Source organism: Tamandua tetradactyla, chromosome X (assembly GCF_023851605.1).
Source record: "Tamandua tetradactyla isolate mTamTet1 chromosome X, mTamTet1.pri, whole genome shotgun sequence".
NCBI lineage: Eukaryota > Metazoa > Chordata > Mammalia > Pilosa > Myrmecophagidae > Tamandua > Tamandua tetradactyla.
In genome coordinates, this window is record NC_135353.1 from 150,651,056 (window position 1) to 150,673,419 (window position 22,364).

The 22,364-nt window shown below is 38.2% G+C and overlaps 1 protein-coding gene across 2 annotated transcripts in view; it reads left to right on the forward strand.

Annotated features, from left to right (window-relative positions):
• ACOT9 (acyl-CoA thioesterase 9) overlaps positions 1-22,364 on the forward strand; it is a 114,509-nt gene that overhangs the window by 91,109 nt on the left and 1,036 nt on the right. For both annotated transcript variants that reach the window (XM_077144747.1, XM_077144746.1), the window contains exons 9-13: positions 4,772-4,839; positions 5,338-5,449; positions 5,613-5,703; positions 5,875-5,960; positions 22,262-22,349. In XM_077144747.1, the coding sequence (XP_077000862.1) occupies positions 4,772-4,839; positions 5,338-5,449; positions 5,613-5,703; positions 5,875-5,960; positions 22,262-22,349 (445 nt within the window). The remainder of the gene's footprint in view (positions 1-4,771; positions 4,840-5,337; positions 5,450-5,612; positions 5,704-5,874; positions 5,961-22,261; positions 22,350-22,364) is intronic.

Genomic DNA, 22,364 nt, shown 5'->3' on the forward strand with positions numbered 1-22,364 from the left:
ATTACCTTAACTAATTTAGCAAGTATTGAGGTCTCATATTGTTGTACATCTTTTATTGTTTTAAATCATCTGCTAACTATTTCTAAAACTTAAGGAATTTTTTCATAAATCATTGGAAATGTTATTTTTAATAGGAGTGTACCTTAAATAAAAAAGATTTGCCTGTATCACATTCTTATAAATCTTGCCTTTTTCCCATTGACTTACCTAATGATTTTAGGAGGGCTTTAACATTCTTTTTGATTGGTCTGTCTTAAACCAATTCTGTTACTGCTCTTTTTTCCCTGTCCTCTCCTCTGCCAACAGGTTAATGCCCTTAGACTTTTAAAGATACCTGAGGCACTCAAACTGAGAAAAATCATCTAATTCTATGTGGGATGGAGTGGTGGGGGGAATATTACAGGATTGCTGTTTGTACAGGATAGAGTCTAGAGGCTTATGATAATCTAATTTGTACCATAAACTTTATTTAGTAGTCTGCAATGGGAAGTCTTTTCTGCTTCACATGGAAAGCTGACATGGGAAACCAAGTTAAGATTGAAAAATATCTTGGTGAATTCTGTGATTTGAATGAAGAATAACACCTATCTACTGCTCTTACTTCTAACCCTAAGTGACCTAGTGGCTGGTGGGGGCCCCTTTTCCAGCACTGGGAGACATTGTTTAAAGTTTAAATATTTTCCATTCTATTATTTCAGTTCTTTTGTTTTCATTGTTGTTACCATCACATAGCTTTTTTATGTGATTTTTCTTGAAATATATTCACACACTATATTATCCACCCACAGTATACAATCAAATGCTCAGTCTCATCATATAGTTGTACATTCTTCACCACAATCAACTTTAGAATGTTTTCATTACTCCAAAAAAAAAGAATTAGAAAGGAAAAAAAAACCGAAAACAACACATGTCCCTTATACTCATTATTATTATTTCTTTTGTCATTATTTTATTACTCATGTACCAGTACATTGGCTAATGGGGTATCAGTCACAACGTTTTTATAATCATATGGTCACACAATGACAGCTATATACAGCTATATAGTTAAACAATCATTATCAAAGATCAAGGCTACTGGATTACATTAGCTATTATAATATACTAGGAACTAAAAAATATCTGTATAATGAGTCAGTAGTCATAATAATTTGTTAAATACTAATTTCTCAGTTTTACCTCCTCCTTCTCAGTTGATTATTCTCTCACTCTTTATGGATATCTAGGCAATGACCATTTTAACTTCTTTGTGCTGGATAGGGGTGTTGACCTTATGGGATAGAGGGGTGGAACTGGTTGATGTTCTTGGAGAGACTGGTATCCCTGGGTTTCAGGGCTTATCTGTCATAGGAGCAATCTGGAGGCCTTAAGTTTCTGAAAAAAAATTACTAAGAAAAACTTTTATAGAGTCGTAGAGCTCAGGGTATTCTTTAGGGTTTTCAGGAATACTATTGGTTGGAGCTTGGCACACTATGGCAATTTGCAGTATCTGGCTAAAGCTTGTATAAGAGTAACCTCCAGGTTCTATTTGAACTATCTTAGTCACTGAAACTTTATTTCATTTCTTTTCCCTCTTTTGGTCAAGAAGGCTTTCTCAATCCCACAATGCCAGGGCCAGGTTCATCTCTGGGGGTCCTGTGCCATGTTGCCAGGGAGATTTACATCCCTGGGAGTCATGTCCCACGTAGAAGGGAGGGTCGTGAGTTTTTTTGCAGACTTGACTTAAAGAAAGAGGCCACATTGGAACAACAAAAGAGGTTCTCTGGGGGTGACTCCTAGGCATAATCATAGCTAGGCTTAGCTTCACCATTGCAGAAATAAATTTCATAAGGGCAAGCCTCAACATTGAAAGTTTGGCTTATTAAATTGGGATTCCCTAATGCTTGAGGGAATATCCGAAATTCCCTAGGTGGGGAAGTTTAATAGTTCCACACTTTTCCCTAGTTCGTCAAGGGGACTTTGCACATATTTTTTATTTGCTGCCCAAAATACATTGGAATGCATTGGGGTATTACTTTAATCTGTACAGAGTAGCAGGATCTCATCCTCTATTCTAGGTTCCATGTAATTATATTGTTTTATGCTGACTTTCAGAGCTACAGAACTCTTGCTGTGAGTCTTAGGTGTCACACAGATACCCCAAATTCCAGGGAACCACCAAGTTGTACATAAAGAGCATAGCATCTCAGAATTTAGAAATAACAGTTAAAACTCAGGAATAGATGTAATTGTGGTAAGATCTTACATTCTAGAAACCTTTACAATGATCCTTATTAAACATTCTGTACACCTTAATTATTGATTGCTGAATCTCTGCCCACTTTCTATCCCCTGATAAATTATGTTCTCAAATTCAGTTGTTAGTGTTTGATCATTATAGTTTGTGTTACTTAGACTATACCATATTTGTCCTTTCGTTTCTGTCTTATTTCTGTCAACATAATGACCTCAAGGTTCATTCACGTAGTTACATGATGCCACACAACTTCATTCCTTCCTGCAGCTGCTCAGCATTCTGTCTTATGTATACTCCACAGTAAGCCCTTTCGTTCATCACTGGACGTATCCTTAGGCCACCTCGATCCATTGCAAATCGTGAATAATGCCACCATAAACTTCAGTTTACAAATGTCTATTCCTGTCCCTGCTTTCAGTTCTTTCAAGTATATACCTAATAATGGGGTTGTAGGTTCATATGGAAACCCTATACTTAGCCTCCTGTGGAACTACTTCCTTCCCAGAGGGACTGCACCATTCTGCTTCCCCACCAACGGTGAATAGGTATATATTTCTCTCCACATCTTCTCCAGCACTTGTATTTTTCTGTTTATTTTTTGAACAGTTTTATTCACCCACCATACAATCCATCCTCAGTGTATAGTCAATGGTCCATCGAATAGCTTTAAATGGTGATAGGTACTCTTCTCAAAACCACTTTTATTTAATACTTTTGGATTCTTATTGACAGTAAAGAGTGTTTGCCTATATCTACCACAGTAAAATACTATACCTTTCCCTCATATGGTATAGTTTCACTAATATAAACTAACTATAAGGATCATACACTAAGAATTGAATTCGAGAGCAAAATCGAATTATTTTGAAAAATTTGATGCCTACAGAAAAGTAGAAAGAATAATGTGATAAATATCCATGTACTTTCACCTAAATTCACCAGTGTACTGCATTTGCCTTTTTGCTTTTGTTCTGTCTTTATAAATATATGCCTATAATTTTTTTTACCTGAATCATTTGTTGAGTTTCAGATACTTTGCCTTTAAACAGTACAGCATGTATTTCCCGAGAATGAGGTGATTATCCTACGTTAACTTATTGCATTTATTATATCCAAGGAACTTAACAGTGACAGTATTATCTAATATATAATCCATATTCATATTTCTCCAGTTGTCCTTAAAATATCCATTATAGCTTTTTTTCCCTGACTCAGGGTTGAGTCAAGGATCATGTATTGCCATTGATAATCATGTTTCTTTAGACTGTATTCTAAAATAATCTCCCTGTCATTTTCTGCCTTTCAAGACATTGACATTTTCAAGGAGTTCAGACCATTTTTCTTGTAGAATATCCTATAATCTATTTTTGACTGTTCCTCATGATTAGAATAAGGTTAAACATTTTGGCAAGAGGTGGTATTCTTTTCACCAGTGAACTTTGTGGTGTACAGATAAGTCCCTAGCTAGAACATAATTGTTCCAGTGTTCATGTGTGGAATAGTTAGTAACTATTACCCAAAACGAATAGCAGAAGACTTTAAAACTAGTGGGTAATTGTTGATCTTCAGTTTTTATTAAATGATAATAAATAATAATAGCACATCTTAAACTATCTTCTTTTTTTTAATATCTTCATGCATCATCATATAGTCCATCCAAAGTATATATCAGTGACTCACAGTATCATCACATAGTTGTGTACTCATCACTGTGATCATCCCTAGAACATCTGCATCAGTTCAGAAAAATAAATAAAAAGAAAAAAGAAAAACCCATCCATCTCATACCCCTTACCCCTCCCTCTCATTGAGCACTAGTATCGCATCTGACCCAATTATTTTTACCCCTTATCCCCCCTATTATTTATTTGTTTTTGTCCTTATTTTTTTCCCCTCATCTTTCCATACTCTGGATAAAGGGAGCATCAGCCACAAGGTTTTTACAATCACATAGTCACACTGTGAAAGCTATATAGTTGTATATTTGTCTTTAAGAGTCAAGGCTACTAGAATACAGTTCAACAGTTTCAGATATTCCCTTCCAGCTATTCTAATACACTAAAAACTAAATATTTAAATGCATAAGAGTAATCTCCAGAATAACCTCTCTACTCTGTTTAAAATCTCTCAGCCACTGAAACTTTATTTTGTTTCATTTCTCTTTTCTCCCTTTTGGTCACGAAGACTTCCTCAGTCCCTCAGCTGTGTCCCAGCTTATCCCCAGGAGTCACATCCATGTTGTCATGGAGCTTTACACCCCTGGGAGTCATATCCCATGTAGGGGGGATGGCAGTGAGCTCACCTGTCAAGTTGGCTTTGAGAGAGAGGCCACACCTGAGCAACAAAAGAGGTTCTAGTTAGGTATAGTTATAAGATTCTTAGGCATAATTATCCTTTGCAGGAGTAAGTTTCATAAGGGGGAGCCCCTAGATCGAGGGCTCAGCCTATTAAATTGGTTATCCCCAATGTTTGTGAGAATATCAGGAATTCCCCAGCTGGGGAAGTTAAACTGTGTTTTTTTCTTCTTTTTAGTCCAGCGTTTATAAATCCACTCATCCTTGAAAGCCTGGAGGAAGAAGAACTCTTTTCTCAAGGAGAACGTATGATAATTTGCTTAAAATAAAATAAATTTACAAAGCACATCAGTTGTATTACAAAGGAGATTATTTTGGGCTCTCCATACCAGTCAGATATCTTAATCAAGCTAAATATTTATTGGAATTAAAAAATCTTCTTTCTTGTTTCATAGGGTGCATATTTTAAAGTATTTTGCCTATCAAGCAATATTCATTAATTATCATTTTTAATGAAATGGGAAATACATATTTAATGAAATAACTACCAGTCAGGGTTCTAGATCAGGGTGCTATCAAGTGGTCCCACATTGAGTTGATGTAATTTCTATTTGAAAGCAAAAAATCACTGGAAATTTTATGTAGCCTCTGCAACCTTCTCTTGGATATATGTGCAGTTTTCAGTGGGCTTTTTGAAAGCCTGAAATTCTGTCTTTGTTGGCCCTGAGGGACCCCAGGTCAGGAACCGTGTACTATGATGTGACCCTCTTGACCATGATTCCTTCTTATTTTCCCATGTTCCAGTGAACAAGGGTAGAAGGATTGCTTTCAGCTCTGCATCATTACTGAAAATGGCTCCCAATGCTGAGGAGAGAACCACCATCCATGAAATGTTTCTTAGCACACTGGATCCAAAGTAAGTTAGGATGGTGATTTTCCAAGTTGAAAAAGCATTTGAACTTTGGCCTTCTTCAGAGCCAAGCTTGTTTAAATGTATTGGAAGTTGTTTTCAAATGTTTTACTTTTCACCAGCAAAACCATTGCATTTAACAGGGTTTACTAAATCTCCATTTGTGCAGGACTATAAGTTTTCGAAGTCGAATTTTACCCCCTAATGCAGTGTGGATGGAGAATTCAAAACTAAAGAGCTTGGAAATTTGCCATCCTCAGGTATTATAATTTAGTGAGAAATCTGAGTAAGATAGCTAACATTTGTGATACTTATCTGAGATTTGATGCACCTTTAAACTGACTCAATTCTGTGGCATTGTTAATTCTTTGTTATATATATGTTGATGGCCATGATTTTGTATTTATTAATATTTATTTTATGTCCCATAGGAGCGTAACATTTTCAATAGGATTTTTGGTGGTTTCCTTATGAGGAAAGCATATGAACTTGGATGGGCTACAGCTTGTTGCTTCGGGTGAGTTATATTTGAGGCAATCTTAACTTCTGGGAAGTGTTTTATACCAACCTTTTGAAATGATTTTTTTTTAAATTCAACATGTGTTTATGTATGTATGTATTTATTTATTTATTTATTTTGCCATTAAGGGGGGATTTTATCTGCTTCTACTCGCTTTTTTGCATTTATCATCACATTCGACTTTTTCTCTTATTTTGAAAAATAACATATATACAAAAAAAGCAAATTTCAAAGCACATCGCAACAATTAGCTGTAGAACAGATTTCAGAGTCTGGTATGGGTTACAGTTCCACAATTTAGGTTTTTACTTCTAGTTGCTCTAAGATACTGGAGACTTGAAAGAAATATCAATTTAATGATTCAACAATCATACTTATTTGTTAAGCCCTACCTTTTCTATGTAACTCCACCATCTGCTTTGATCTTTCTCCTACTCTTTAGGGGTATTTGGGCTATTCCCATTCTAACTTTTTCATGTAGAAAGGGGCTGTCATGGGATAGGGGGATGGAACAGTTGATGTTCTGGAGAGGCTGGCCCCTCTGCATTTCAGGACTTACCTAGTCCAGGGACTCATCTGGAGGTTGTAGGTTTCTGGAAAGTTACCCTAGTGCATGGAACCTTTGTGAAATATACCGCCATAGGTGTTCTTTAGGATTGGTAGGAATGGTTTTGGTTGGGGTTTGGCAAGCTATGATAGGTAGCAATGTCTAATTGAGGCTCGAGTTAGAGTGCCCTCCAGAGTAGCCTCTCAACTCTATTTGAACTCTCTCAGCCACTGATACCTTATTTGTTAGGCTTCTTTTTCCCCTTTTGGTCACGATGGCATTGTTGATTCCGTGGTGCCAGGGGCAGACTCATCCCTGGGAGTCATCTGTCACACTGCCAGGGAGGCTTTCACCCCTGGATGTCATGTCCCTCATATTGGGGAGGGCAATGATTTCACTTGCAGAGTTGGGCTTAGAGAGAGAGGGGCCCCATATGAACAACAAAAGAAGTCCTTTAGTAGTAACTCTTAGGCATACCTATAGGTAGTCTAAACTTCTCCCCTGTATACATAAGGTTCACGAGAGCAAGCCTCATGATCAAGGACTTGGCCTATTGATTTGGGTGTCCCTAATGTTTGACACAGTATCAGGGGTTTCTCTGGTGGTAAAGTTTAATAGTTCCATATTTTTTCTCCCATCCCTCAAAGGACCTTGCCAATAGTTTTTGATTATCTGCTTAATGTACTATGGGATGTATCCGAGCATTACATTAAGCTATACAGGATTAGAGGCCCTCATTTTTATTCTGGGCTCCCTGTGTTTGGATTGTTTAAATGATCTATCCGGACAGGTTGAATTAGATTATGTGCTATAGAAAATTTAGGTTCTGGACAAAAGAAACCTTTCTTCCTTTGGTCTCAAACTGTAGGTGAGGTTCTAAAATATAGACTATGTTTTTCTTACCCCTGTATTCTGAATTACATTAATCCCTACCTGATCAGCTTCGTTCTTACCTCTAAATACCAGGGTATACATATATAAAACAGCCTCTCAATATCCAGAAATAATAATTACCACTGCAGATTAAATGTAACTGCTATAAGAGCTTACAGTCTAGGCCCCTGTTTTCTTATAAATATTTTCTAAATGAGACCACACAATAACTGCTCTTTTGTTTCTGGCTTATTTTGCCTCACCAGATGTCCCACAGGTTCATTCAAAATGTTGCATGCCTTACTACTTTGTTCCTTTTTTGTAGCAGTGTGATATTTGAACATATGTATACACCATCATTCGCCAATCTACTTCTCAGTCAGTGCATCGTTCAGCCACCTTCATTCATTAGGCATCATGTGTAATGTCCAAAGTCAACAGTCCATCAACACTCTCAATTTTAGATAATTTCATTGTTTCTAAAGCAGCCCATAGCATGCATTAGCAAGTTTCCCCTTATATCCTGAACTTATGCAGTTTGTAAGAGATTCATAATACTTTGTGGTAATTCATGTAAGAACTAATATTTGTAGTGTTAGTCAGTGGGACACATGGGTTTATACATCCTCTTTCAATCATGTTCACCTTCAGTATGGTAATATTACTTATATACCCTCTAGTGAACCGCCTTTACTCCTATCTATTCCCTTAAATTTGAGTTCAACTGCATTAGCTAACCATTCCCCCATCACTAGCTTCTGTGTATCTCTAGGTCCCCTGTATTCTGTATTATAAGCCTCTGAATTTTACTTTTACCATGGTCATAAAACTGGAATCATACAGTATCCTTTTGTGACTGACTTATTTCACTCAGTATTATGTCCTCTAGGCTTATCCATCTTGTCATGTGCTTTAGGATATCATTTCGTCTTATTTTGCTGCATAATTTTCCATTGTATATATATATACCACATTTTGTTAATCCACTCATCTGTTGTTGGGCACTTGTATTGTTTCCATCTTTTGGTGATTGTGAATAATGCTGCTTTGAACATCAGTGTACAAATGTCTGTCATTGCTTTCAGCTCTTTGGGGTATATACCAAATAGTGCTATTACTGGGTCATAGGGCAACTCGATATTTAGTTTTCTGAGGAACTGCAAAACTGTTTTCCATAGTGACTGTACCATTATACAGTCCCACCAGCAGTGCATAAGTGTTCCAATTTCTCCTCATCCTCTCTAACATTTCAGGATGTTTGTTTTATATTTTGTTTGTTTAATAGCAGCCATTCTTTATAGGTATGAGGTGGTATCTCATTGTGGTTTTATCTACATTTCGCTAATAGCTAATGACATTTAGCACCTCTTCAAGTATGCAAGTATATGATATTATTAATTACTGATTATATATTTTTTTATTTTATATTTTTATTACCAAAAAACACCAAACGCAAACATTCCTATTTTGATCATTCCATTCTACATATATAATCAGTAATTCACAATATCATCACATACTTGCATATTCATCATCATAATCATTTCTTGGAACATTGCATCTATTCAGAAAAAGAAATTAAAAAAAACAACAAAAAAAATTCATACATACCATACCCCCCACCACTCCCCCGCACCGATCACCAGCATTTCACTCTAAATTTATTTTAACATTTGTTCCCCCTATTATTTATTTTTATTCCATATGTTTTACTCATCTGTTGATAAAGTAGCTAAAAGGAGCATCAGACACAAGGTTTTCACAATCACACAGTCACATTGTGAAAGCTGTATCATTATACAATCATCTTCAAGAAACATGGCTCCTGGAACACAGCTCCACAGTTTCAGGCAGTTCCTCCAGCCTTTCCACTACATCTTGACTAACAAGATGATATCTATTTAATGCGTAAGAATAACCTCCAGGATAACCTCTCAACTCTGTTTGGAATCTCTCACACATTGACACTTTATTTTGTCTCATTTCACTCTTTCCCCTTTTGGTCGAGAAGGTTTTCTCAATCCCCTGATGCAGAGTCTCAGCTCATTCTAGGGGTTTTCTCAATCCCTTGATGCTGAGTCTCAGCTCATTCTAAAATTTCTGTCCCAGATTGCCAGGAAGGTCCACACCCCTGGGAGTCATGTCCCACGTAGACAGGGGGAAGGAGGTGAGTTTGCTTGTTGTGTTGGTTGGAGAGAGAGGCCACATCTGAGCAACAAAAGAGGTTTTCTTGGGGGTGACTCTTAGGCCTAATTTTAAGTAGCCTTGACCTATCCTTTGTGGGGTTCAGTTTCATATAAACAAACCCCAAGATTGGGGGCTCAGCCTATAGCTTTGATTGTCCGCACTGCTTATGAGAATATCAAGAATTCAACTTGGGGGAGTTGAATTTTCCCTCGTTCTCACCATTCCCCGAAGGGGACTTTGCAAATACTTTTTTATTCACTGTTCAAATCACTCTGGTGTTTATCGGGGCATCATCCTGGACAAACCAACAAAATCTCATGTCCTACTCAAGGTTCCATGTACTTATGGTACTCAGTTAAGCTGTCCACAAAAGTTATATTAGGAAATGCGCTAGTCAAAATATAAATTTTGTATCAAATAAACATTTTTTGCTTTATTTTATTTATTTAGGTAATTTACATAAGGGAAAATTTTAAAATATGAATTACCATCTATTTTCAGCACCCTGCAGTAATGACATTCCTTTCTTCCTCATGCAAAAACATTTTTTAAATTTGTACATTTGCTCACTATCATTATACACTCTAGGCATTCCTAGGTTATACCATCTCAGTCTTTATCGTCTATCTTTCTTTCTGATTCCATTTGTGCCCCCAGCCCTCCTCCTTCTATCATCCTCACATTCAGCTTCATTCAGTGTTTTAGCATAATTGTATTATGCTAGGTAGTATTGTGCTGTCCATTTCTGAGTTTTTACGTTCACTCCTGTTGTACAATCTGTATCCCTTCGGCTCCAATTACCCAATATTTTACCCTATTTCTACCTCTGATGGTCTCTGTTACCAGTGAAATTCTCCATGTTTATTCACTAGTATCAGTTCATATCAGTGAGACCATACAGTATTTGTCCTTTTGTTTCTGGCTAATCTCACTCAGCATTATGTCCTTAAGGTCCATCCATGTTGTTACATACTTCGTAACTTTATTCTGTCTTACTGCTGCATAACATTCCATCATATATATATACCACAGTTTGTTTAGCCACTCATCTGTTGATGGACATTTTGGCTGTTTCCATCTCTTCGCAATTGTAAATAATGCTACAATAAACATTGGTGTTCAAATGTCTATTTGTGTCCTTGCCCTCATGTCCTCTGAGTAGGTACCTAGCAATGGTATTACTGGGTCATATGGCAATTCTATATTTAGCTTTTTGAGAAACCGCCAAACTGCCTTCCACAGCAATTGTACCATTTGACATTCCCACCAGTAGTGGGTAAGTGTGCCTCTTTCTCCACATCTTCTCCATCATTTGCCATTTTCTGTTTTATTGATAATGGCCATTCTGGTGGGTGTGAGATGATATCTCATTGTGGTTTTGATTTGCATTTCTCTAATAGCCACGGAAGTTGAGCATCTGTTCATGTGCTTTTTGGCCATTTGTAGTTCCTCTTCTGAGAAAAGTCCAAGTCTTTTGCCCATTTTGTAATTCGGTTGTCTGTCTTTTTGTTGTTGAGTTGAACAATCTCTTTATAAATTCTGGATACTAGACCTTTATCTGATATATTGTTTACAAATATTGTTTCCCATTGTGTAGGCTGTCTTTTTACTTTCTTGACGAAGTTCTTTGATATACAAAAGTGTTTAATTTTGAGGCGTTCCCATTTGTTTCTTTCTTTCTTCACTGCTCTTGCTTTGAGTGTAAGGTATAGGAAACCACCTCCTATTATAAGATTTATAAGGTATTTCCCTACATTTTCTTTTAACAGTTTTATAGTCTTAGATCTAATGTTTAGGTCTTTGATCCATTTTGAGTTAATTTTTGTATAAGGTGTGAGATATGGCTCCTCTTTCATTCTTTTGCATGTGGATATCCAGTTCTCTGGGCACCATTTATTAAAGAGAGTGTTCTGTCCCAGGTGAGTTAGTTTGACTACCTTATCAAAGATCAATTGTCCATAGATGAGAGGGTCTATATCTGAACACTCTATTCTATTCCATTGGTCAGTATATCTATCTTTATGCCAGTACCATGCTGTTTTGACCACTGTAGTTTCATAATACACTCTAAAGTCAGGTAGCGTGAGACCTCTGACTTCACTTTTTTTCCTCAGGATACTTTTAGCTACTCGGGGCACCTTGCCCTTCCAGGTAAGTTTGGTTATAGGTTTTTCTGTTTCTGAAGAGTAAGTTTTTGGGATCTTAATTGGTATTGCATTGAATCTGTAAGTCAATTTAGGTAGAATTGAATCTTATCTATATTTAGTCTTCCAATCCATGAACACAGTATGCCCTTCCATCTATTTAGGTCTTCTGTGATTTCTTTTAACAATTTCTTGTAGTTTTCTTTGTATAGGTCTTTTGCCTCTTTAGTCAATTTTATTCCTAAATATTTTATTCTTTTGGTTACAATTGTAAATGGAATTCTTTTCTTGATTTCCCCCTCAGATTGTTCATTACTAGTGTATAGAAACACTACAGATTTTTGAGTGTTGATCTTGAAGCCTGCCACTTTGCTGTACTCATTTATTAGCTCTAGTAGTTCTGCTGTGGATTATTTGGGGCTTTTGACATACAGTATCATATCATCTGCAAACAGTGAGAGTTTTACTTCTTCCTTTCCAATTTTGATGCCTTGTATTTCTTTTACTTGTCTAATTTCTCTGGCTAGAACTTCCAACACAGTGTTGAATAGCAGTGGTGATAGTGGACATCCTTGTCTTGTTCCTGATCTTAGGGGGAAAGTTTTCAGTTTTTCCCCATTGAGAATGATGTTAACTGTGGGTTTTTCATATATTCCCTTTATCATTTTGGGAACTTCCCTTCTATTCCTATCCTTTGAAGTGTTTTCAACAGGAAAGGATGTTGAATTTTGTCAGATGCCTTTTCTGCATCAATCGAGATGATCATGTGGTTTTTCTGCTTTGATTTGTTGATATGGTGTTTTTCTGCTTTGATTTGTTGATATGATGTATTGCATTAATTGATTTTCTTATGTTGGACCATCCTTGCATACTTGGGATGAGTCCTACTTGGTCATAAAGTATAATTCTTTTACTGTGTTGCTGGATTCGATTTGCTGGAATTTTGTTGAGGATTTTTGCATCTATATTCATTGGAGAGATTGATCTGTAGTTTTCTTTTTTTATAATATGTTTGTCTGGCTTTGGTATGAGGGTGATGTTGGCTTCGTAGAATGAGTTAGGTAGCTTTCCCTTCTCTTCAATTTTTTTTGAAGAGTTTGAGCAGGATTTGTAGTAATTCTTTCCTGAATGTTTGGTAGAATTCAGATGTGAATCCATCTGGTCCTGGACTTTTCTTTTTGGGGAGCTTCTTAATGACTGATTCAATTTCTTTACTTGTGATTGGTTTGTTGAGGTCGTCTATTTCTTCTCGCGTCAAAGTTGGTTGTTCATGCTTTTCTAGAAAGTTGTCCATTTCATCTACATTGTCATATTTATTAGCATAAAGTTGTTCATAGTATCCTGTCATTACTTCCTTTATTTCTGTGGGGTCAGTGGTTATGTCTCCTCTATGGACCCTTAGAAAGATTGACAAAAAGAAAAAGAGAGAGGGTGCAAATAAATAAGATCAGAAATGAATCTTCTTTTTGTCAATCTTGCTAAGGGTCCATCAATCTTATTGATTTTCTCATAGAACCAGCTTCTGGTTTTGTTGATTTTCTCAGTTTTTTTTCATGTTCTCAATTTCATTTATTTCTGCTCAAATCTTCATTATTTCTTTCCTTTTGCTTGCTTTGGGGTTAGTTTGCTGTTCTTTCTCTACTTCTTCCAAGTGGAGAGTTAATTCCTCGATTTTTGCCCTTTCTTCTTTTTTGATATAGGCATTTAGGGCAGTAAATTTCCCTCTTAGCACTGCCTTTGCTGCATCCCATAAGTTTTGATATGTTGTGTCTTCATTTTCATTTGCCTCGAGATATTTACTGATTTCACTTGTAATTTCTTCCTTGACCCACTGGTTGTTTAAGAGTGTGTTGTTGAGCCTCCACATATTTGTGAATTTTCTGACACTCTACCTATTATTGATTTCCAACTTCATTCCTTTATGATCTGAGAACGTGCTTTGTATGAAATCAATCTTTTAAAATTTATTGAGACTTGCTTTGTGACCCAGCATATGGTCTATCCTTGAGAATGATCTATGAGCACTTGAGAAAAAGTTATATCCTGCTGTTGTGGGGTGTAATGTTCTATAAATGGCTGTTAAGTCTAGCTCATTTATTGTAGTATTCAAATTCTCTGTTTCTTTATTGATTCTCTGTCTAGATGTTCTGTCCATTGATGAGAGTGGGAAATTGAAGTCTCCAACTATTATGGTAGATGTGTCTATTTCTCTTTTCAGTGTTTGCCTCACGTATTTTGGAGCATTCTGGCTCAGTGCATAAATATTTATGATTGTTATGTCTTCTTGTTGAATTCTTCCTTTTAATACATAGTATCCCTCTTTGTCTCTTTTAACTGTTTTACATTTGAAGTCTAATTTGTTGGATATTAGTATAGCTACTCCTGCTCTTTTCTGATTGTTATTTGCATGAAATAGCTTTTCACAACTTTTCACTTTCAACTTGTTTATCTTTGGATCTGAGATGTGTTTCCTGTAGACAGCATATAGATGGGTCCTGTTTTTTTAATCCTTTGTGCCAGTCTGTGTCTTTTGATTGGGGAGTTTAATCCATTAACGTTTACTATTATTACTGTATGGGTAGTACTTTCTTCTACTGTTTTGCCTCTTAGATTTTATATATCACCTCTAATTTTTCTTCTTTTTACCTTTACTGATAGTCCTCCTTTCTACACTCTTCTCCACACCTCTCTCTCCTGTCTTTTTGTATCTGCCTTTAGTGCTCCCTTTAGTATTTCTTGCAGAGCCAGACTCTTGGTCACAAATTCTCTCAGTGATTTTTTTTGCCTGAAAATGTTTTAATTTCTCCCTCATTTTTTTCTACTGTGCCTTTCATTCCCATAAGTTCTGTGGTTTGTTTTTTTCAGACTTTCAGTTTCTTCTTTTTGTTCATTTCTTGCCTTCTTTATATCCTCCCTCAATTCATTGATTTGATTTTTGATGAGGTTTTCCATTTCTGTTTGTACATTCTGAATTAATTGTTTCAACTCCTGTATCTCATTTGAATTGTTGGTTTGTTCCTTTGACTGGTCCATAGCTTCAATTTTCATAGTGTGATTTATTATTTTTTACTGGCATCTAGGCATTTAATTACCTTAATTAGTTTATTCTGGAGATTTTTTCACTTCTTTTACATAGGGTTTTCTTACTGGATGAATTTGTTGTCTGTCTACTCTTTGACATTCAGTTCAGCTTCTTCTGGACCATGAGCTTAGGTTTTGTTTAACAGAGGAGAATTTTTCAGTTCTTGTTTTCTTGTTTCTTGCCCTGCCTGTATGGTGCCTTTCTCCTCCTACCCTTAGGAGGGTCTACTTAGGTATTATAGACCCCAGCCGGATTTTCCCAGAGCAAACTGGCCTCCTGTCAGGAGGAAAGAGTCACCTGAGTCAGTTTTCCCTGAGGGTGAGACCCAGCAGGTTGAAAGACTTTCCTGTGAAGTCTCTGGACTCTGTTTTTCTTATCCTGGGCAGTATGTGGTGTTTGTTTGCCTGCAGGTCCCACCAGCATAAGATGATGCGGTACCTTTAACTTTGGCGGTCTCTCCCTGCTGGGGGCATGGTGGAGACAGAGGAGAGGTTGTAGGCTGGTTTTAATGGCTTCAAATTACTAAGCCCTGGTGTCTGAATTCCTTGAGGGAGGAACGTGAGTTGGACTTCACCCCTCCCCTGGGGAAGACACAGGCTCCAGACAAGCCCTCAGACGAGCTTGTTTCTTCTGCCTATGCCTGGGGCAGTTGCAGCCTGAGAAGTCCTGCTGCTGTATCCAAAGGCAGTCAAGCCTTTTTAGAAACACCACCACAAAAACCTCTATTTCATTATTTTTTCTTTTTCTGTCAGCCCTGCCCCCTTGGCACCATGCCAAAAATCAGTGATCTCTGCTGTGACCAGGTTCACCTGAGCTGCGGGCCTATTTTTAGTAGTTAGAATTTGTGAATTAATTCCACAAGTGAAGCCTAGTTGTGCTCAGCCCCTGCTGCTGGTAAAGTCCTTTCCTTTCCCCTTTGGGAAGCAGCCTGTGGGGGCGTGGCACTGGTCGCCGCAGCTTGGGTAACTCACAGTTCCCGGGGGGCTCACAGCTGGTCCAGCTGGTCCAGACTGGGGTACGCTGTGTGTCCGGTCACTGACATGGGCCTAGGAGTTGGTCTGTACTGTTTCTGGTTATTTAGTAGCTGTTCTGGAGGACGATCTAAATCCCATACCTTTCTCAGCCGCCATCTTCGCCGTCTCTCCACTTCACCTTTTTAAGAAAGTCTTTTGAGGAACATTTGATTTTGAGGAGGTCCCATTTATATATTTTTTCTTTTGTTATTTGTGCTTTGGGTGTAAAGTTTAGAAAACTATCTCCTATTACTAGGTCTTGAAGATGTTTCCCTATATTTTTGTCTAGCAACTTTATGGTACTGGTTTTTATATTTAGGTTTTTGATCTACTTTGCATTAAATTTTTTTAGGGTGTAAGGTAAGGGTACTGTTTCATTCTTTTGGCTCCCATCCCATTTATTGAAAAGACTGTTTTGTCCCAGTTCAGTGGATTTAGGGGCCTTATCAAAGATCGGTTGACTATAGGTTTGGTGGTCTGTTTCTGCACTCTTGATTTGATAACATTGGTAAGTATTTCTGTCTTTGTGCCAGTATCATGCTGTTTTTCCACTGTGGCTTTATAATAAGTTTTAAAATTGTGGAGTTTTAATCCTCCCACTTCCTTTTCAGGATGTTTTTATCTATTTGGGGTCTCTTTCCCTTTTGGATGAATATGGTAACTAGCTTTTCCAAGTCTTCAAAGTAGGTTGTTTGAATTTTGATTGGTACTGTGTGGAATCTGTAGATCAATTTGGGTAGAATTGATATCTTAACGATATTTAACTTTCCTATCCATGAGCATGGAATGTCTTTCCACCTATTTAGATCTTCTTTGATTTCTTTTAACAGTGTTATATAGTTCTTTGTGTACAAGTCCTTTACATCCCTAGTTTAGTTCATTCTTAGATACTTGATTCTTCTAGTTTATATATTGAATAGATTTTTTTTCTTTAATTGACTCCTCAGGTCATTGCTTGTGTATAGAAACATTGCTGATTTTTGCACATTAACTTTATACCTGCCACCTTGCTGAATTTGTTTATTAGTTCAGGTAACTTTGTTGTAGATTTCTCTGAATTTTCCAAGTATAGTATCATGTCATCTGCAAATAATGAAAAATTTACTTCTTCCTTTCCAATTTAGATGCCTTTTATTTCTTTGTACTGCCTGATTCCTCTAGCTAGAACTTCCAGTGCAACATTCAATAATAGTGGTGTCAGAAGTCATCCTTGTCTCATTCCCAGTCTTAGGGGGAAAGCTTTCAGTCTCCCTGCATTGAGTACAATGCTGGCTATGGGGTTTTCCTGTATGCCCTTTATCATGTTGAGGAATTTACCTTTGATTCCTACCTTTTGAAGTGATTTTTTTTTATCAGAAAAGGGTGTTGAATTTTGTTGAACACTTTTTTCAGCATCAATTGAGATGATGATGTGATTTTTCCCTTTCGATTTATTAATGTGCTGAATTACATTGATTTTCTTGTGTTGAACCATCCTTGTATTGCTGGTATAAACCCCACTTTGTTGTGGTATGTAAGTGTTTTAAAGCACTGTTGGATTTGATTTGCTAGTGTTTGTTGAGAACTTTTGCTTCTATATTCATTAAGGAAATTGGCCTGTAGTTCTCCTTTCTTATAGCATCTTTACCCAGTTTTGATATTAAAGTGCTGGTAGCCTCATAAAATGAGTTAAGTAATGTTCCTTTTTTCCTCAGTGTTTTGGAAAGTTTGAGCAGGATTGGTATTAATTCTTTTTGGGGTGTTTGATAAAATTCCCTTGTGAAGCCATCTGCCCCAGACTTTTCTTTGTAGGAAGATTTTTCATAACTGATTGAATCTAATTGTGATTGGTTTATTGAGATCTTTTAATTCTTCTTGAGTTAGTGTAACTTGTTTCTGTGTTTCCAGGAATTTGTCCATTTCATCTAAGTTGTCTAGTTTGTTGGTGTATAGTGGTTCATAGTATCTGCTTATGTTTTTTTTAAAAATTTCTTCAAGGTCTTTAGTAATGACCCCCCTTCTGATTTTGTTTATTTGCATCCTCTCTCTTTTTTCTTTGTCAGCCTTGCTAATGGTCCATTGATTTTATCAAAGAACCAATTTTTGGTTTTATTTATTCCAGCTGTTGTTCTTTTTGTTCCCTCATTCGTTTTACTGTGCTTTAGTCTTTGTTATTCCTCTTCTTCTATTTTCTTTTGGATTAGTTTGCTATTCTTTCTCAGGTTCCTTCAGGTGAACAGTTAAGTCCTCGATTTTTGCTCTTCTTTTTAAATATGAGCGTTCAAGGCAGTACGTTTCCCTCTCAGCAAAGCCTTTGCCATACCCATAAATTATGGTATGTTGTATTCTTGTTTTCTTTCATCTCCAGATAGCTAACAATTTCTCTAGAAATTTCTTCTTTGACCTACTCATTGTTTAAGAGTGTATTATTTAATCTCCATATATTTGTGAAAGTTCTCATTTTTTGGGTGGTTACTGATTGCCTGCTATTCCATTGTGATCAGAGAAAGTGCTTTGAGTAATTTCAGTGTTTTAAAATTTGTGAAGACCTGTTTTTTTGCCATAGCGTATGCTCTATATCAGAGAATGTTCCATGAACGCCACAGAAGAATGTATATCCTGGTGTTTTGGAGTGTAATGACCTATATATGTCTGTGGGTCTAATTCATTTATCTCATTGTTTAAGTTTTCTATGTCTTTGTTGATCCTCTATCTGGTTGTTCTATCTGTAGAGGAGAGTGGGTTTTGAAGTCTCCACTTATTATTGTTAAAACGTCCATTGCTCCCTTCAGTTTTGCCAGTGTCTGTCTCATGTACTTTGGAGTTCCTTGGTTGGGAGCCTAGATATTTATGATTGTTATTTCTTCTTGGGGAGTTGCCCCTTTTATTAATTTGTAGTGTCCTTTGTCTCTTATGATGTCTTTACATTTAAAATCTATTTTGTCTGATGTTAGTATAGCTATCCTGCTTTCTTTTGGCTATAGCTTGCATGGGACATATTTTTTCCATGCTTTAACTTTCAATCTATTTTTACCCTCATAGCTGAGATGAGTCTTTTGTAAGTAGCGTATGGCTGGATTGTATTTCTAAATCCATTGTGCCAATCTGTATCTTTTAATTGGTAAGTTTAGTCCATTAACATTCAAAGTTATTACTGTAAAACTGTTTCTTGAATCTACCATCTTATCCTTTGGATTTTATTTGTCAGATCTATGTATTCTTTTCCCTCTTTCTCTTTTTATCATTTAAGTTATCCTTGCTAGTACTCTTAAATTCTGTGCCCTTCTCCAGACCTCCTTCTCCTGTCTTTTTTTTTTTAAGCTGTCAGAACTCCCTTTAGTTATTCTTGTAGGGCTGGTCTCTTGTTGACAAATTCTTTCAGCATTTGTTTGTGAAAATTTTAATCTCTCTCTCATTTTTAAGTACAATTTGGCTTGATACAGAATTCTTGGCTGGAAGTCTTTGTCTTTTAGGATCTTAAATATATCACACTACTGCTTTCTTGCCTCCATAGTGCCAGATTAGAAGTCTGAACTCAGTCTTATATGGTTACCCCTGTATGTAGTAGATTGTTTTTCTCTTGCCACTTTCAGGATTTTCTGCTTCTCTTCAACATTTGACAGACTGATTAGTATGTGTCTTGGGGGAGGCCTGTTTGGATTTATTCTATTTGGAGTTCATTGGGCTTCTTTGATTTGCATATTCATGTCCTTTATAAGGCTTGGGAAGTTTTCCCCCATTATATCCTCAACTCATCTTCCTAGCCCTTTTCTGTTCTCCTTTTGGGACACTGGTGATTCTTACATTTTCGTGCTTTGTTTTGTCCACCATTTCCCTGAGATCCAATGCAAATTTTTCCATCTTTTTTGCCATTTTTTCTTTTGAGTGTTTGAAATCAGTTGTCCTGTCCTCTAGCTCACTTATGCTTTCTTCTGCCTCTTCAAATCTGCTGTTATGGATCTCTAATATGTATATATTATGTATGCTGTATGACGAGGGTCACATTTCATTCTTTTTTCATGTGTGTATCCCATTATTGCTGTACCATTTGTTGAATTTTTGTTGTTTGTTTTTCCTTCGTTTGTTTTGCTTATTTGTTTGTTTTTGGGAAGTGCATGGGAGAGGAATTGAACCTGGGTCTCCTGCATGGCAGGCGAGAATTTTTCCTCTCTAGTATATTTTTATTTTGTCTACAGTCTCTTTAATCTCTGTGAAATATGCTATTTTCTGTTCATTCTTTCAAATTTCTCTTTATGCTCTTCTAGCGTCTACTTCATCTCTTCTATGTCATTAGCCATCCCATAGAATTATATGAACATTTTAAATTGTTGTTCCAAAGTCTGTTGTCTCCTCTGGTGTTTTAATTTGGTCATTAGGCTGGGCTATCTCTGTTTGTGTCTTGATAGGCATAGTGATCTTCTGTTGCCTTCAAGGCATGTAAATATCTTGACAGGGTTACTTGGAAGTTGATTTCCTTCAGTAGTCTAAATCTTTGTATTTGTGGGATGGATATGGAACAGGATGTAGGACTTGGGGTGGGGCACAACAGTGTGGTGACGGGTTGTAGCGCAGATATCGGCATGGGTTGAGGATTCTCCACTGGTGCCTGTGTGCTTGGGACACAGGTTGTGTGGTTGTAGAGGTGCAGTGCAGGGGCTGTGGGGGTGGAGTTCAGCTCAGGAAGGCCTTGGAGCATAGGAGCAGTGTGCAGTGTGGGGGACACAGAGGTAGGATCCCTCGGGAGGCAGATGGAGGAGCTATGCAGATGCACAGGGGCTAGTGTGCGGGCAGGATGTGGGTGGGTGCATGGGGCTTGGCAGTCATGGGTATCAGGGTGGGGTACAGGGCACAGAGGTTGGGACACAGGGAGGGCAGGGCACGGGTGTGTCTTTGAACAGCATGAGGGGTCCACTGGGGCCGGGATGGAGATGCGCAAGTGTGTAGGGGCAGGGAACAGATCACGGGTTTTGCAGGGCATGGGGTTAGTGACAGGTGATGTTGGTTGGGCCTGGTCTTGGTGCAGATACGCAGATATGTGTGGGGGGGGGTTTGGGGCTGGGTTGCATGCATGTGCAGGGCAGGGCTGTGTAGCTCAGATGCATACTTGAGCACCTGCCAGGGGTGGTGCAAGGGGGTGCACATGTGCTGGGCAGGGGTTTGGGTTGCAGGGGTTAAGAGGTGGGCGCAGAGATCTGTGGGCTCTCATTGGGGAGGATGTGGCTGTGCTTGTGCACAGGTCTGTGGAATGGGGCCATGGTGTGGGTGTGCTCAGACCTCAGAGGGTGTGGTGTGGGGTTATGTGACTGTATGGGCTGGGGGTGGGTGTAGCCCAAATGTGCAGGTCAGTGCTTGCTAGAGTTGGTAGGCGTGGCAGGAATTTGTGCATTGTGGGCACTGATCTGGGGGGCCAAACTCTGATGTATGTGTGCACAGAACTCAGGGGGCCCAGGGTAGGGTTGCGCAAATCTGTGGGCTGGGGCAGGTGTGGCCTGGTTATGAAGCTGAGCATGGGCAAGCAACTGCCTGCAGGGGGCAGGGACAGGGTAGTGGGGGTGAGGGGCAGCACTGGGTGAATGGGTCTCGGGTGGGGCGAGCGAGACTGTGTTTGCACAGGAGAGGTAGGTTGGGCTGGGGCAGACATGCGTGCGTGGGATGGGGGTGTGGGGCAGGGATGCAGGGTGGGTGTGGGTTGAGGCAGGGATGCCTGGAGGACAAAGGGTGGTACCAGTGATGGGGTTCAGGTCCGGGGGTTGTAGGGGGAGTTGCTGGTTGCAGTGCGGTGCGTGTGAGAGTAGCACATTCAAGGTGCGGCTGGGCTTAACTTCCTTGTCCCTGTCTCCCCGTCTGTGTATTCCTAAGGACGCTGAGCTTCTTTTTCAGAAGGGGCGCTTTAGGCTGTTTGCACTAGCTGGAGGTCTCGGTTCTCTGTGTCTCAGTTCTTTAGTTTTTGCAACCAGGGCCTCTCTGTGTGGTGTAGAAGACCCTCCAGGTCGCTTATACCCTAGAATCACTGTCCCAGTCACCTTCCCAACACTTCTCTAACTGTTCCTTGGAGCAGGGGTGGACTTGACCTATCCTATTCCGCCATCTTCCTGGAACCTGAAATGAAAGATTTTGAACCAGTCTAAAAGTGTTCGGAGATGTGTTGTGTTTTTGAAGAATAAGTGCCACTGATACCAACTGGTTTTGATCTTCATTTTAAAAGGCTGTTTCTTTCATCTTTCTTGTAAATTAGTACATTAAAGACCTGCTGAGAAAAGGAGGTGATATGCAAAAGGGAAAAGGTATGATGATATTGGCAGTAGTCTGGTTACAGGGGCATCTCTTAGCATTCCTTTCTGTGTGGTATGACCATTTCCCCCCCTTTTAAGTTTATACTTTGTTCGTGGTTATTTATATCAGCTAGTTGTTAGGGGAAAAATAGAAATTGCCAAGAATTGTTCAATTTACCTTATTCTGCCTTTCCCCAATAGTGGTTCCCGACCATTTGTGGTAGCAGTGGATGATATCATGTTTCAGAAACCTGTTGAGGTCGGATCATTGCTATTTCTTTCTTCACAGGTAGGTATGTGATGA